Raw genomic sequence first — 17483 nt, 5'->3', positions numbered from 1 at the left:
AACGGATACCTTGGACAGCCAAGCTCACCAATGCATGGATCATGTCTGAACCCGCCTCTCTACAATCTGTCAGCAGAGAAGTCTTAACCTATTATACCTACTCATATTATGAGGAGGTCAGTTGAGAGCCTTGAAAAGCTGATCAGTTTGGAAACACTGAAGGCAAACGAGCCGCGGACGGACCCCTGCCAGATAGAGCGGTCAGGTGAACCACCCTCGACTAAGTTCAGTTCGGTTGTCAGAGATACAAAGGACAGCACCAGCATCCTCGGCCGGCGATGACCATGATCGTCAGACATGAGGGAACGGCCGCAGAGAGAGAAATATTATTATTAGTAACATTAACATCTGAAGAATCGTTAAATAAAACATTTAGAAAGAGTCAAACATTTTTATTTACAACTCAACAAGCACTCTATTCAGTGTTTTCTACTCTTTGGTGATCTTTGTTCATAACTCATACTTGACACTTGTTCAAAATAAATATTATAAATTATTGCATGCACTTAATATGTTATGTCTACTGGCAGTGATTTTGTACTTCCAACTATTGCCTATTTAAATTTAGAATCCTGATGAGGACCAGGCCCATGATGGTTGCAGCAGCGACTCCGATGCCCGCCTTCCACCACGACGAGTTTTCACCAGCAAAGCTTGCGAAGTGTTTTAGATGTCTGTAAATAAACATGTTTTTCGGTAGGTTAAGTTTTCAATTTCTCTTTTATGGTTTTGGGATTACAATAAGCAAAAAAAATTTTTAGATATATAAGTCGCAATAGACCGGCAGATCTAAACGCCGCAAATATAGCTGCATCATAGGACGAGGCGCCACACACTACGAAAGGATTCCAAACATATGCGGCCAAACCAGCATATTTATGAACCCTAACGGAAATTTAAGTGCGGACGTCCAAAGAATACGTGCTGACCATGCGAAAGCTACGACATTAATTAAAATTAAGAAAGGTGCTCAGAGCGGTCGCGATGGAGATGTACTCTGGACACCTACTGGTCCAGCTGGGTGCAATAGATCTTACGGAATTGGAAACATTCCAGAGAGAACGGATGCGTGGTAATCCTGGAGGTATACCCTCCCGTCGACCTCAAGAATGAATAATTCTAGGAATATCATAATGCATATTCACGACAATTGCACCGCAGGTAATGAAAAGCAAATCAAGATAGGAATACATATTATGTCGCAGGGATATGATAAAATCAGTGATTTGGTCAAATGTCGGAGGATGTTAAAATAACAACACGGTTTTATCATTTCTCGACACAAATCAAGTGATTTGATCAAATGCCACAGTTGCTTCCGTGAAATAACAAAAAGTATTTTCTTTGGTATTTATAAGGTTTATTTGGTTAGACTTGGACATAATTTGGTAAGAATTTAGTATCGTGTCGCTGGTGGAGGGGGGTCAGAGGGGAAGGGAGATGTCCTCTGTCCCCTGGCCTACTCCAACACTCCCATATTAATTATTTAATTAGGTCCTCGATAGTTCGGCGGCCTGCGTTTATGGGGTCAAAAACTCCAAGAAAAGCAAGTGATTACTAGGGGAAAACACTTATTAGAACACCATCTTGGATTCAACTACTTACATGTTATACTCATACTAACATTATATTAATGACAGAAATCTAAATAAGAAGGTATTATAAATGTTATAAGTAGGTACTAATTATTGCTTGCGGAATGACTATCTAGATAAAATTAATAAGCGACAGTAGTAGTAGGGATTCGCCGGTTCTGCCTCCCCGGTTCTGGCTCACTTGCCTACGACGCCTACTAAAAAAAAAAAAGTTTGGTGTCAAACTGGGGGTTTTGATGTATTTCCGAGCGATTGCGCTGATCCGTTTTACGATATCACTTATAGTTTCAAAGTTAGCTTTTTAAGTTAAACAGATCCATACTCATTACTAATCAGTGGTAATTAACCTAATGATTGGTGAGCGCCTCAATGTTAATTCTATGAATGTGATAGATGTAATTAGTAAATTACCTCTCATATTCGTTACTACGATTAAAACGACAGTTTTGTGCTGTGTGTCTTATTTATGTTAAAAGATTATAAAAATAAAGTATATAATAAAACATCGTTCCAGATTGTATCATTTTCAAAATATTTTATGAAATCATTCAAAATCTTCAAATAAATTCTTTACTCTTGTAGTATTGTAGATATACATTCTGCAATTGCTTTGTAAAAACCTCGGCTGGAATCCCTAAGCTGGACGATCATATGAATCGAAGTATTGTCCCATATCATGCTCATCAATGTGTATTGTAACAACCCAGTGAGAGCCTGGCTTATTTTCACTATCTATATCAAGTCAAGTGAAAAAAATCTTTATTCACTGTAAAACTTTATAAGTTATTTAGTGCAAGTCAGGTTGAAGTACAAAAGTTACAATAGCATACAACAATATTCATTAACAAAATTTAGAAGATTAATTCCAACTATCTTTATCATTCAAATAATCTTTCACATTATAATAGGCCTTGGATGTTAATTTATTTTTTACGATACATTTAAATTTTTAATAGGTAAGATTTTACTATCATTTGGGAGTTCATTATAAAATATAACACAATCCACTTTAAAATATTAAGATATTTAATTTTACGGAGCCTAGTAGATGGAATTGCGAGTTTATGTTTGTTTCGAGTATTGACATTATGTACATCACTGTTCTTTTTGAATTGGCTAATAGGTTCATGAGCGTATAGGAAGTTCTCGTATATGTACTGGCAGTGTACTGTCATAATATTAATTTAACTAAACTTTTCTCTCAATGAATCCCTTGAACGCATTTTATATATTGCTGACAATATAACAGGGCGTAACAACGTATATCGACTATCGGTTTGCTGCGTAAATATTATTTTGAATACTGAGATCAAATTTCTTCAAATAATTCTGTATCTCGATTGTATTCATATTAGTTTAGAATAAGGTCTTGTCAGTTGAAGGATTGAATATTTATGTGGTTCATGTAATTAAAAGTTATTGGGTTACAACTTACAATAAAACAAAACATCATTTTATGTACATATATTAATTCAAAATTATAAGGCAATATAGTAGTAAGTTTAACCAAAAATAATACACAGCCTTACAAACGACCAAACATAAACATAACTGCGGTAATCTATGGAAATATTGTGATTTTTATCAATTTTATTGTATAAGAGCTTATTCAAAACGAACTTTGGTTTTTGAAATATGTAACTTGAGTTAAGTGATATAGCTCTGTGTCATTATCTTGATGTAACAAATTTTGAGATAAATAAAATAAACTTTGGTTTCTGTGATTACTTCCTTTCGTGAATATATCAACAATCCGACCATCAGAGTTCCTCATCAGGTCATCAATTATTATGAGGATTAGTTTAAGATTTTTTCCGTCAAACATATTATAGAGATCAGGCAGTTATATCTTGAAAGTAATTAACATGGTTGAGATTTTATAAAGGTTGCTATATATCATCAAAGCATCAAGTGATTTAGATAAAATTTGTGTCAATGACATCATTCAAAAATTTTATAAAATTATTTGCGAAAACTGACTATCCACACCCACACACAATGCAACTTCTACTACAAAAAAGGTTTCAAATAATATAATGAGACGATTTATTGTTAAACAACCATTTATTGATTATATTTAAATATAATAATTTATAAGTAAACCAAATATATAGTACCTATATCGTAACTTACTCCACAAGTTATGTATCTAATCTATTCTTTTCAAAAAAATTAATTCAACCTTAAAACTTATATAATATTTATTTTATTTTATGATGACTCCAAGCTAATGTATCAATATAATTTGCTTAGATATACCGTTTGGTATGACAAACTATATTTATTTATTCGTTGAGTGAAAATATTATGCTTAATGACTTAAATCTATGCATTGAACAATATTCATTCTTATTTTCAAATAGGCATATCTTATAATTTTCCATTTTCATATACTAGTATAATATATTAGTAACACTTTTATTAAATTTGAATGTGATTTGTCCAACAATAACTAATACATGCGTTTACATCTAAGTACTAGGAATTCATTAAATATGTTAACTTTGTTTTCATCTTTGTTAATTACTTTCAAGATATAACTGCCTGATCTCTATAATATGTTTGACGGAAAAAATCTTAAACTAATCCTCATAATAATTGATGACCTGATGAGGAACTCTGATGGTCGGATTGTTGATATATTCACGAAAGGAAGTAATCACAGAAACCAAAGTTTATTTTATTTATCTCAAAATTTGTTACATCAAGATAATGACACAGAGCTATATCACTTAACTCAAGTTACATATTTCAAAAACCAAAGTTCGTTTTGAATAAGCTCTTATACAATAAAATTGATAAAAATCACAATATTTCCATAGATTACCGCAGTTATGTTTATGTTTGGTCGTTTGTAAGGCTGTGTATTATTTTTGGTTAAACTTACTACTATATTGCCTTATAATTTTGAATTAATATATGTACATAAAATGATGTTTTGTTTTATTGTAAGTTGTAACCCAATAACTTTTAATTACATGAACCACATAAATATTCAATCCTTCAACTGACAAGACCTTATTCTAAACTAATATGAATACAATCGAGATACAGAATTATTTGAAGAAATTTGATCTCAGTATTCAAAATAATATTTACGCAGCAAACCGATAGTCGATATACGTTGTTACGCCCTGTTATATTGTCAGCAATATATAAAATGCGTTCAAGGGATTCATTGAGAGAAAAGTTTAGTTAAATTAATATTATGACAGTACACTGCCAGTACATATACGAGAACTTCCTATACGCTCATGAACCTATTAGCCAATTCAAAAAGAACAGTGATGTACATAATGTCAATACTCGAAACAAACATAAACTCGCAATTCCATCTACTAGGCTCCGTAAAATTAAATATCTTAATATTTTAAAGTGGATTGTGTTATATTTTATAATGAACTCCCAAATGATAGTAAAATCTTACCTATTAAAAATTTAAATGTATCGTAAAAAATAAATTAACATCCAAGGCCTATTATAATGTGAAAGATTATTTGAATGATAAAGATAGTTGGAATTAATCTTCTAAATTTTGTTAATGAATATTGTTGTATGCTATTGTAACTTTTGTACTTCAACCTGACTTGCACTAAATAACTTATAAAGTTTTACAGTGAATAAAGATTTTTTTCACTTGACTTGATATAGATAGTGAAAATAAGCCAGGCTCTCACTGGGTTGTTACAATACACATTGATGAGCATGATATGGGACAATACTTCGATTCATATGATCGTCCAGCTTAGGGATTCCAGCCGAGGTTTTTACAAAGCAATTGCAGAATGTATATCTACAATACTACAAGAGTAAAGAATTTATTTGAAGATTTTGAATGATTTCATAAAATATTTTGAAAATGATACAATCTGGAACGATGTTTTATTATATACTTTATTTTTATAATCTTTTAACATAAATAAGACACACAGCACAAAACTGTCGTTTTAATCGTAGTAACGAATATGAGAGGTAATTTACTAATTACATCTATCACATTCATAGAATTAACATTGAGGCGCTCACCAATCATTAGGTTAATTACCACTGATTAGTAATGAGTATGGATCTGTTTAACTTAAAAAGCTAACTTTGAAACTATAAGTGATATCGAAAAACGGATCAGCGCAATCGCTCGGAAATACATCAAAACCCCCAGTTTGACACCAAACTTTTTTTTTTTTAGTAGGCGTCGTAGGCAAGTGAGCCAGAACCGGGGAGGCAGAACCGGCGAATCCCCACTACTGTGAGCCAGAACCGGCGAATCCCTACTACTGACAGTCATTCACAGTAGATACTAACATTTAATTTGCTTCGTAGGCTTGCAACGCTGCGTATTTTAATGGACTTATGCAACAAGGGTGTGCAAAATGAAATAATAAACTCGTAAAAAAAGGTCGCCATAAATTTCATTTAAGAAGATACCTAAAATTTTATAATATTTTGATTGGTATAGTTGCAGGTTGTGGAAGAGTTTCCATAGTTAGATCTAATGAAAAACATGATATAAACGAATTATTTCGAGACCGACGTTCCGATTAATACTAAATCACTACTAACTCGAAAGTGGTCTATATATAAGTCATCAGTGAGAAGACATGGTTAACGCGGCTATATCACTTGTAGTACCTTCTTATTAAGATTTCTACGATAACAACATTACTAACCTGTGTTTACTGAACAAAATCCAAGCGGCTTGAAATTGACTGGTCAAGATAACATGATTAATAAAAATTTCTAAGTGAATATTGTTATTTTGTCGCAGCCATCTAGTAAAATCATCAAAGGCTCGCCCGTTCATTAAATGCATCATACCATTTAATGAAATGGCGGAAAATGTATATAGCTGGCTTAGTTGTTTAAGGCAAATTTCACTAGATAGCTGTTTATTATTTTAGCCATGTTTTGATGAATTTGTAATTTATGGCTAGGTTAGTTTATCTTAAATTTTTATTTAAAAAAATATGTTGTTGCTGACTCCTTTATTTGCTTGGTGCTCAGAGGGCCTACCATCAACTTTTAAAAAGCGATGCGATTCCGATGGAGTTCAGTTTAGGTACCTAAACTGCATCACTAACATTCGTACCATGAAGTGCCTTTTACTGAATGCCGTTTGGATCGCTTATGAAGAATGAATTAAATAAATTTGTCTGTGGTCCGCAGTGTGATAAAGATATGACGCTCTACAGTCGTTGCATAAGTTTGTCTCTCTTACTCGAACCATATGCGTTGCGTTTCGAAACCTAAAATAATATGATTTAAGCGGTTTTTTTGCTTAGAAAATACTTAAAATACATTTTAAAATTGCGCTTTATAGTGTCAAATTATAAACAATTAAGCCCTTTTTTATACTTATTAAATAATAGTAATATAAATATATATAGTTCTTTGAATAACAAATTAAATGTTTTCTTAGGTGTTTTCGTAAAAATAACGAGTTATGAACGCACCTCCATTGATGTTTGATTTGAAAGGTGCGTACATTTATTTTAATTCATTCTTGCGAACAGGCTATAGTCCGGGCCCTTACTGCCTCGTCTTTAGTATTGTCATTTTAGGTATTTATTTTCAGTATTTTGTTTTACAATAAAGTCCAATAAAGTATTCTCATTTCATCTTTCATCAATAAAATTTTCCTTTTCTGTATGTTTTCACTATTTTTTAAAAGTTATTAACAACACGATTCACCTTCCTCTAAGGAAGTAGCAACTTTTTTCGAATCGCTCACTTTGACATGTGTCATAGCTATCCAGTTTAAGTTGAAATATTACCTCATGGTACTAATGAATGTACGAACTAAATCAGTTTGCGATTTAGGTGAAATATAATTATCGGAGTAAAAGGCAATTATGTTCTCAAAATTGATTCCTTTCGAAAACTTTTTTATAAATTAAATCACTAACACAGCTTTGGAAACAAATTACCATCTGAGAGAGAAGAAATGGCGCAAAAGACTATACCAGTATTCTGTTTGCGCTCTTTTAAAATAATAATTATGCAATATTGTATTATAACATAGTATTTTCTTTGATTAACGCGAGTGTTACACATTTACATACAATACATTTTAAAGGATTAAAACACGTTTAATTGTAACTGTAACTCGACGTTTCGTAACCTTTCCAGAGCATGTTTTTAGGGGGACTGGGTTGAAATGAGTCAAGATAGTATTTGTCATAATATGAAGCTTAGTCATTTATTGCCTCGGAGGTGATATTTGCTGTATACAGATGGTTTTTAGCAAAATTAACTGACAGTGTCCTCTTCTTTTCTGGTATGTGTAGTTTTGGGTTTTAAATGAGAGATAATTGGATCCCAGGTGCTAGATAATTTTAGCCCGTCTTCTCTATTGAAATTTGGGTGTTTTTTAATTTCAATGGCGATCACGTTCCAGTCTTGGGAGAAATCTATTCTACTTTGCCAACACTTGTGGTTTGTCGAAGCGGATGTAGTGGTTTGGACGTTCTGGTGTTCACATACAGCTGACTCATAGTGAGGTCTGTGTTTAATATTCGCAATGCACCGGCTGTGAGAAGGTCGGGAGAGGGGTCAAAAATCATAAATTCGTGTTACTAATGGCGCCTGTTAACTTTGTCGGGCGTGACAATCCTGAATAGGTACGCAAGAAGTACGTACGAGTACATTGCTGTGGGCGTTATCTAATTTATCATTATAAGCGCGCGGATAAAACACATCTTTCTTTATAAGGTTTCTCAAGTAAGTGAACCTTCTGTGCTTCTACTCTATCGAAATCTCAAAGTGGTAAACTGCTGGTGTGGTCATATCATATCAAACCAAATGTCGTCATCCCGTTATGATCAGGGGGCTAATGATTTATTAAGCCTATAACTTGCCCTATATTGCACAAATACTGAATCTGGAGAAGCTCAAATTCCTCAAACTGATGAACAGGGCGAAATAAGTGGCAATCTTTAATAATTTATGTCTCGATAGAGTCGTGCCGCTAGATTTTTCATCGGTTGAAAACCGACCAAGTTTATTAATTTAGTGTGCGTGACAAGCTACGTCTTACACTCGCGATTTGTATGTCACTTTCTGTGAGGGAGTGCATTGTTCAAATTAATTTTACCAATAATGTTATATTTTTTGTGATTATTTTTACTACGTTATCTCTTAGCATTTCACTATTTCATTTATTGTAATTGTGTATTGTAGGGTCATTTAGGTATGGCTTTACATTGGTCAAATTAAATATAGCCGTAATTATTGATTGTGTGTGATTGAAATATTTGCATGTCTGTCAAGACGAAACATGAGTCTGCTCTTGAATTTGTAGCAACTTTACTTGTGAATGTTTCTGGCAAATAAAGAACTTTGACTTTGAAAATAGAGGTTAACCCTCAAACTCCATTTTTTTTTTCGATGTTTGTATTTGTTTATTTAATTAAATTGCGTTACATGCGACTTAGTTACTAAATAAAATTGTAGTACTAAATAATTATCACATGCACCTCGTAATAAGGCATAGCAATGAACGACAGAGGGGCAGACATTCTAATATATTTTTCCTCTCGGTATTCATTAATAGAATAGTAACATTTTTCCAAAAGTAACTTTTTCAAAGAGCTTATGAATTTTTTAATATTGGTTTCGGCTTTTAAGTGTTCTGGTAACTTATTATAAATTTTAACTGACATTGGGTAGGGACCGGAACTGTGTAATGTTAATTTAGAGTTAGTTTGCATAAGATTATTTTTATAGCGAGGTGTGTTGTGCCGGGGCACGTCTATGATTTTTGTGTATAGATTTGGGTGTTTTCTTACAAACTTACATATTTCACAGCTGTCACAGTCTATCTAGACATATAAATTATGAAAGGTGGCCATAGCCGGACTATTCTAGAAGTTGTTTACTTACGGAAAGGCAGCCATTGTCGCTAGTTTGATGAACACGTCGTGTTTGTTCTCCCGGATGTTCAGTAGCTGCGGCGCGAGCAGCTGGTACTTGCTGCAGAACACCTCCGGCTGCAGAATGTACTCCTGGCGCGTGACCAACGCGTCCCCCTTTGTGCCAACTATGAGTACTGGGATGTGGCTTTCGGCGAAATATTTCTAAAAACAAATCAGTCATTCATTTATATCTCAAGCTTGACTTGCATAAAGAAACAAAAAAATGATTGTGTGGTTTTATGAAACCACGGTAAATGTGAAACTTTTTTTCACATTATAGACATTTAACAAAAAATTTTGGGTATAAAAATCGCTTTATCAATCTTAATTTTATACTTGGAATATTGGAATGATAATGGGAAATAAAAAAAGTAGACTAAGTCTCCAAGTAATATTTTTATTGAACTCTGTGTCTTAGCCCTGGTTAAAAACCAAACAAAATAGCGTGGAGCACTGGTACAAATGAGTAATAGTCTATATACTACACGGTCAGCTGCTGCGAACTATAGGCGCCGCCCGACCGTCACGCGACATGCAACACACAGACGAAAAAGTTTGAGACGATGTAATAAAAGTTTCACTTTAAAAATAAGAAGAATAAATTTAAACAGATTATATTTTGTCAGAGCCTAGACGCGAATCACGTATGGTAGCCGTAGGAGGATCGGCGATGTTGCAATAATCCCCGTTTATCATAGAAAAGTCGCATAGCTGATAGCTGACCCCAATTCGACGGCTCGTGTCATTTTAAAATAATTAAGAATTCATTATATATTAAAATTCGAACAGGATAACCGATAGATTATTTTAGTTTTAATATATTTAATAGTAATTTCAATTTAATTAGAGTATTAAGAAAACAAACAAATTGTTTTTTTTTTCGAAACTTTGGCTGCCGCAAACATATTTCGCGTGAATAAATGTTTATCTAAGACTAGGATGGCGTTTGTTCACACCATAGACTTACAATATACAAGCGTATAGACAAACACAACTCGTGAGAAAGAAGAACATCTGTAAAGAAGATTTTTTTATATAAGAGGAGGCAAACGGACAAGAGGCTCACGGGATGGGGAGTCGCAACCGCCCGCACATTCTGAACAACAGGTATCAAGAGATGCGTTACCGGCCTTTAAGGTGGGTGTATGCTCTTTTCTTGAAGCTTCCTTAGTCCTATCGGTTTGGGAAAACAGCAGCTGGAACTTGATTCTACAAAGTGGCTGTGCGTGGCAAGAAATAGATAGAGAATATAATAGATACAGCAAGATAGAAAAGCAAAGCGAATCTATTGTCACTGTAACCGATTTTGATTGACAAGTCGAAAACAGTCAGTGACGATTAACATTACACCCTTAGTACTTTGAATATTAACAGCTAACACACACATTGATAAATCAATATTGGTGACACATAATCGGTTTGTTAGGTCGTCCATATGCTAGTATAGTCTAAGGTTTATATAAACTATTCCAGACCGCAGACATGCAAGGATAACAAAGTAATTTGGATACTAACTAGTGAAGAGAGTATGTATTTTTAACCGACTTCAAAAAGGAGGAATTTCTCAATTAGATCGGTATTCTTTTTAAGTATGTACACTTATTATGCTGAGATTTATGATCCGATTTACGCAATTTTTAGTTCGATGCGGGGTAGATGCCATTTGGTCCCATAAAAAATTACATAGTTCGACCCCGTAGTTTTCATATTATGAAAATTTTTGTCTACGTTTAGTAGCACATATAAATAACAGTTTTTTATTAATATTAAAGATGAAGGTTTGCATGAGAGTCGTATTAAATTAAATTTTTAGTTATTTTATACTTTTCAGTTTTTGAAGTCGGTTTTTTTTATCTATACTATGCAAAGTTAGTGCAAATTAGTATTTGTTGAAATTACTAGCTGTATCTTAACATCTAGTTACAAACGAACTTGCAATTACAGTGCTGCAACCATTTTTGGTCCTTTATAATCCTTATCCAGCAATGCTATATGCATTGCCCAAAAGGTGATCGACTTGCCATTGGGCCCTTTTTTATAGAAGAGAGGATAAACGAGCGCACGGGTCACCTTATGTTAAGTGATCACCGCCGCTCACATTCTCCTGCAATAACAGAGGAATCACAAGAGCGTTGCCGGCGCTTTAAAAAAGTGTACGCGCATTTTTTGAAGTTACCCATGTCGTATAGACCTGGAAACACCGCACGAGGAAGCTCACTCAACAGCTAAGTCGTACGCCAGAGAAACTTCCATGAAAACCGCACTGTGGAGGAACGTCACATCCAGATAATGGGGATATGCTAATTTGTGGCGTGTTGGGCGAGTTGGAATTCGGTGGCAGAAATCAGGTGAAACAGGTGTTGGTAACACGGCCCTATGCGACGCCAAGAGATCCCTATCCAGTCGTTCGCAGAGCACTCACAATGTATATCCTCGCGATGTACTCGAAGGAGCGGCTGGCGGCCGCGTCGTACACCAGGCAGGCCACGTCACAGTTGACCTCGTGCGGCCGCAGTGGGTCGGACACGCGCGAGATCCCGATCTCCCGCAGCACCAGGTACTTCTCCTGCCCGTACACCAGCACCGTGCTGATGCAGCTGCTGTCCGACCCGCTCCCGTCGCTCCGTTCGTGTGTGTGCGCCTTTAACCTCTGCCACGATGTAAAGAGTCTATCACACTGAATAATATACCGTGGAAGGGATAGCGGCCTTCCATAAGTTAAAATTAAGAATATGCAAAATGTTGACTATATATTTGACAACACTGTCAATACAATGATAATTCTGAAGTTTTCCGAATGTCAAGCAGCCTTGCAAATAAACGTGGGAAACGTAAGCATAAGAATAAGCAGTCTTATTCAGATATTCTTGATTTATTCTCAGTTTCAACTTTATACCAAGTTTATTTGTAAGAGTCTGTACATTATTGGACTAGGGACTATCGAGAATTCTTTAGGGGCTATCAAATATAAGAAGGTTAAAGATTATTATGAATCCTTAAAAAAGGGTAAGAGTTCTTGGAATTGGGAACTATTATTCCTAGTTCGAATAGGTAGAATGAGGGCAACGCAGCACTGATCGTCGTGGACATCTTTCGGGGATGTCTTTCAACTGAATTGATGGTGATGAATCCTCACCCCCACGTGCTAATGTGTTTTCCATTTTAGAATGCACACGTACGCTCACATGCTTTATAAGGTGATACCGTCGAACTATTAAGAGTAGAGATTTTATAAAAAGACTGACAACTGGAGAATGTTAAGCCTTCCAAAGACTAGGACTATCGTGAGTCCTTAAAAGATGGTATTAATATTAAAAGTCCTTAAGGACACTTGCTTAGTCTACGAACTATAATAGGTTTCTAAGGTTTGACTATGAGGACTTATAAAATCATGGGAATGAGTCCTTAAATCTAGTAAGTATCAACAGTTATAAACTACTGTGATAAACTGAGAGAACAATTTCCCTTCGCTATTTAATTTTTTCTTTCAAATTCAAATATTTTTATTCAAAATAGGATATGATATCACTTCTTGAAAGCCAAAAACTACCACCCATTCGAAAGAGTATGCCTCAGAAGAACGGGCTCAAGAAACTCAGCAGGCTATTTTATTTTTTCATAAAATATGGTTAGGTACAATGGAATATCGAACAGTAAAACTATTTTATAGCCTGAGGGTGCTCCATTCTCAATCTGTGGTAGCATTAGGTCAATAAAGTCACTTTTTTCGAAGCGTGTGTTGTATTTCTTTCAGCTTTTTTTTTTAATGTATAGAATTTATTTATTAGATTTCTTCATTAATTAACACATTAAAAATAGAGGTTTTAAAGGATTTATTGAAAGTCAAAAACTACCACCCATTCGAAAATAGGTCCCTCAACTTGAGAGGAACGGGCGCAAGATTTCGTTATTTATAAATAAAATTTTGTTACAAACAATTTTGTTAAATAAACAGCCTGAGAGTGTTCACCCAATTCCCGAGGTGGTATTAAGAAAGTCATTTATGTTATAATAACCTTTACCACGAACACAAATATTTTTAATTTCATGACTCATATTAATTATTAAATATTCAATTAGGTTTATTACCTTGTGCGCTATTCCCAGGAAACTTCTACAAATGGACGTTTTCCCACAAGCTCTCGGCCCGATAATATGACACTGGTACACATTGCGACTGGACTGCTTCTTAGCTAAATCCACTTTCTTGTCACGTGTTACTGGAAATTAAATATTTAAATTTAACTCTGGCAACTCTACAATAAAGAATTACTTACATATAAGACTATTGCATATTGATTTATGGATTACATGACCTGGACCAGTTTCCGCAGCAGTTAGATATACTGAAATACACCATATTCAGTTATTTCACGTCCGACAATATACTTACGGGTATTCCCAATACTTAGTGTACCTCCGATTGTGGCCTACTTGGGATAAAAATTGTAACTATCGTTGACTTTTCTGTCCCAACAAAATTATTGACGGTAACTCACCTTATCCGTACACGCTGTCTGTCAATGGGACGACGTATAGCTTACCAGCGATATAAAGTTTGTATGGAAATTGCAATTCACGCGTCCCAATATAAGGCGATAAGTATGGCTTATCGGGTATATTGGGACAGCTACTTACTGACAGTAGATGGTAGTAACAGCCGTTAATCACTACTCTACTACTATTTGTCTACAAGTAAGTATTAATCTAATAGTCACTATTAATTCTAGTACCTTCTTCTGTCTCTATAGTGGCACACATTCCGTAACATATATTTATTTACTTATAAATACTTTTGTCAAATTAACGTATTTTCTTATCAAATCTGGCGCCCATTTTCGAAATCTCCATCATGGTTTCGTTATTTTGTTGACATTTTGTCTATTTATTTATTTATAGCACTACACATTTACAGAATATACATATTATTATTTCATACATATTTACAGAAATAATCTTAAGCTTACGTAGTCCCGCAAAACTGTTTCCACAGTTTCTCTGCAGTATTAAGTCTCTTGTAATAATATATTGTTGCTTATATTAACATTGATTTTATACGAGTGTAATCAGCAAATATTGATAACAATATAGTAAAAAATATAATTTTAAGGTTTCTTACTGGTTTCTAGTCGGATGTCGTCAAGTAATCTTTTTAATAAATACGGATGGCGTTTTAGCAAAGTTCTATCACCGCAGTAGTTGACAGAGATGTCATCTTAGAGACAAACAGAAGGACAGACGGACGCGGTCTACTAGAAGTAAACAATAAATACTGCGTATCAACTTTGAAATTTAACAAATATTGGAAGCCTCAACCTTCATTTTGTGTTCTTTTAAAACATAATCTCTTCTTGAATTATTGAATTTAACAACCAACATAAAAAAGCATACAAGATTTAATCAACGATACGTCACTCGAACGGTTGGCTCAGTTGGAAAGGGCGCTCGCACGGAACGCGAGAGGTCACGGGTTAGAGTCCCGCATCGTTCATAAAATTTTGTTTTCAAACCAACTTAAAAATTAATTATGCCTGAAAAACCTTACTTACTGTGAAATGCAGATTTTTGAGTATCATTTTCAAGAAAATTATAGCCCAGGTAAGCTAAATAGGCGCTTGTGCTCTGCAAGTCCATGAGTGCCATCAATGTCCACCGACACATCCAACCTTGCAGAGTCAAATATCCCTGAAATGGACAAATTAACATATTATCCTTAACCATCCTAATGTAGTATTATCAACCTAGGTTTAGATTTCGTCTGCGTTAAATGCGTATCGCTCCCTCGGGAAATCTTCAAGAATGAATTGCAGATGTAAATAAGTTCAGTTTGTAGGTATATATTTTTTTATGAAAATAAAACAAAATGAATATAAAAGAAGTAAATAATTAAAAAGGCGGACAGAAATGATCACCCTTCAGTGAATAGGAATATATTATGTGCATAGCCATATATTATGCAACTGAAATTGAATTTGGCCAATTTATAGCAGTGGTAATTTTAATCTCGGAAACGATTTCCATATTACGATATTAAAAAGGCATAAAAGGCATTTATTTTCTCAAAATTGATTCCTTTACAATTCTTTTTGATGTCATTTCTTATACTACTAGATACTACTACCGCTTCGGAAACAAATGGCGCTCTGAGAGAGAAGAAGAGGCGCAAGAAACTCTCCCAGCATTCTTTTTTTTGCGCTCTTTTCAATAAAAATATGCAATATTGTACAGTCGCTATAATATAATCACAATCTAGTCCCAGGCTGTCCGATCATTTAGATATTCAGCAGTGGAGTAATAGGATTTACGACAGAGCCATTTTTTTTATAAAACATTTAAATTTATTTATAGATAATGCCTGAACAGTGGCTGGGACTTTATGGTAGAAGTGTATACATTTACCCTTAAAGCTATTATGTATCTTATGAAGCCTACTAGAATTATTTACAAGCAATCCCTTATTTCTAGTGTTATAATAATGAGAATCACTATTAAGAGCAAAAAGGTGACGATTTTTGTGAACATATATTAAATTTTCATAAATGTACTGACAATAAACAGTCATAATATTTATTTCTTTAAATTTTTCTTTGAGAGACTGTCTATAACCAAGCTGATATATAGCACGAACAGCTCTCTTTTGCAGAGCAAACACTATATCAATGTCAGCAGCATGACCCCATAGTAATATACCGTACGTCATGATGCTGTGAAAATAACTAAAGTACACTAATCTAGCGGTCGCAACATTCGTGTACTCTCTAATCTTTCTAACTGCATATGCCGCAGAGCTGAGTCTATCTGCTAGATGGGTAATATGTGGACCCCACTGAAGCTTTTTATCTAACGTGATACCCAAGAAGACCGTAGTGTCCACAAGTTCCAATCTCTGGTCATTTATAAGTACGTTGGTTTGTACCTCCGCTGTGTTTGTTGTAATGAACCGTAAACACTTTGTTTTTTTACTGTTTAAGTGCAGATTATTCGTCTCAAACCAACGCACTATCTTTGAGAGTGCATTAATACCCATATAACGGGTTCGAATCCCGTAAGGTGCAAACTATTCTATGATGAATATGGATGTTTGTGTCGGAGTCATGGATGATTATAATATGTATGGTTAAGTATTTATATATTATTAAATATAATATCGTTGTATTGCACCAATAGTACAGGCTATGCCACGTTTGTGTAAATGTGTGTTAATATTATCATTATGGTAATAAGTGTTTCGCGGTGGTCATTTTGGATTTCAAAATTGTTATCTGCCACCCGACAAACTTGGAAGCTATCTTTATATTATTACGTCTTTATTAACTGCTATTTCGCCATATTCTACGAAAACATAAGCCTGTGTAAATCTCAAACACTTCTGTGGAGACACTGCAATTAGACGCCAATAGAACGGCAGATACTTCGTCTGATGTACTGGTTATGCGCTAATAAAATAGGGCGTTATTATTTTATTTATATTTTGGAATATTCGAAGAATACATATCGTATTTTGCGTAATCGGGTTTGGCTTTTGAAGCCTTATCCTCTGTTAAACTATAAATAAAAAACACGCACTAAAATCTGCAAACGGAATTAAAATCAGGCCTGGAGAACTAATTACACATAATAATTATAGATTTATTAATAATACACTATGGATACCTTTTCATTGGTTGGCACAGTATATCTTAGGTTGTGCCACGGTACTCTCGGACAACAAGAGAACACATTCTTCAGCTCCGTCGGGTTCAGCATTCCATCTTTATCCCTGTCATACTTCTCAAACACTTGAGTTAGAAACTGTTGACCTTTGTATGACAATTCGGAAGAGCAGCCGGCAGGTACTTTTATGCTTTAAAGGTTACCAGAGTAACATAAACATGAAAATATATAAATTCCCAGCCTATATTTCATTTCAAAACAGTAAATTACTTTCTTAACATATAACATATAATTATTCAGTACTAATGTTAGGTATCAGGATGAG

At 34.4% G+C, this 17483-nt stretch overlaps 1 protein-coding gene across 2 annotated transcripts in view; it reads right to left on the bottom strand.

Moving 5' to 3' along the window:
* Window positions 1-377: 377 nt before the first annotated feature.
* LOC126976588 (mitochondrial Rho GTPase) overlaps window positions 378-17483 on the bottom strand; it is a 40250-nt gene continuing 23144 nt past the window's right edge. The window contains exons 6-11 of one of the 2 annotated variants that reach the window (XM_050824984.1): window positions 17159-17348; window positions 15055-15190; window positions 13595-13725; window positions 11928-12155; window positions 9474-9667; window positions 378-674 (exon numbers count right to left, since the gene is read on the bottom strand). In XM_050824984.1, the coding sequence (XP_050680941.1) occupies window positions 548-674; window positions 9474-9667; window positions 11928-12155; window positions 13595-13725; window positions 15055-15190; window positions 17159-17348 (1006 nt within the window). In that variant the 3' untranslated portion in view covers window positions 378-547. Of the gene's footprint in view, window positions 675-6225; window positions 6302-9473; window positions 9668-11927; window positions 12156-13594; window positions 13726-15054; window positions 15191-17158; window positions 17349-17483 lie in introns of those variants that run through there. The other variant, XM_050824985.1, reaches the window with a different exon arrangement.

This window comes from Leptidea sinapis, chromosome 41 (assembly GCF_905404315.1).
Source record: "Leptidea sinapis chromosome 41, ilLepSina1.1, whole genome shotgun sequence".
Taxonomy (NCBI): Eukaryota; Metazoa; Arthropoda; class Insecta; order Lepidoptera; family Pieridae; genus Leptidea; species Leptidea sinapis.
The sequence above is the reverse complement of the archived record's forward strand: the minus strand, read 5'-3'. Positions and strand labels throughout refer to the sequence as shown.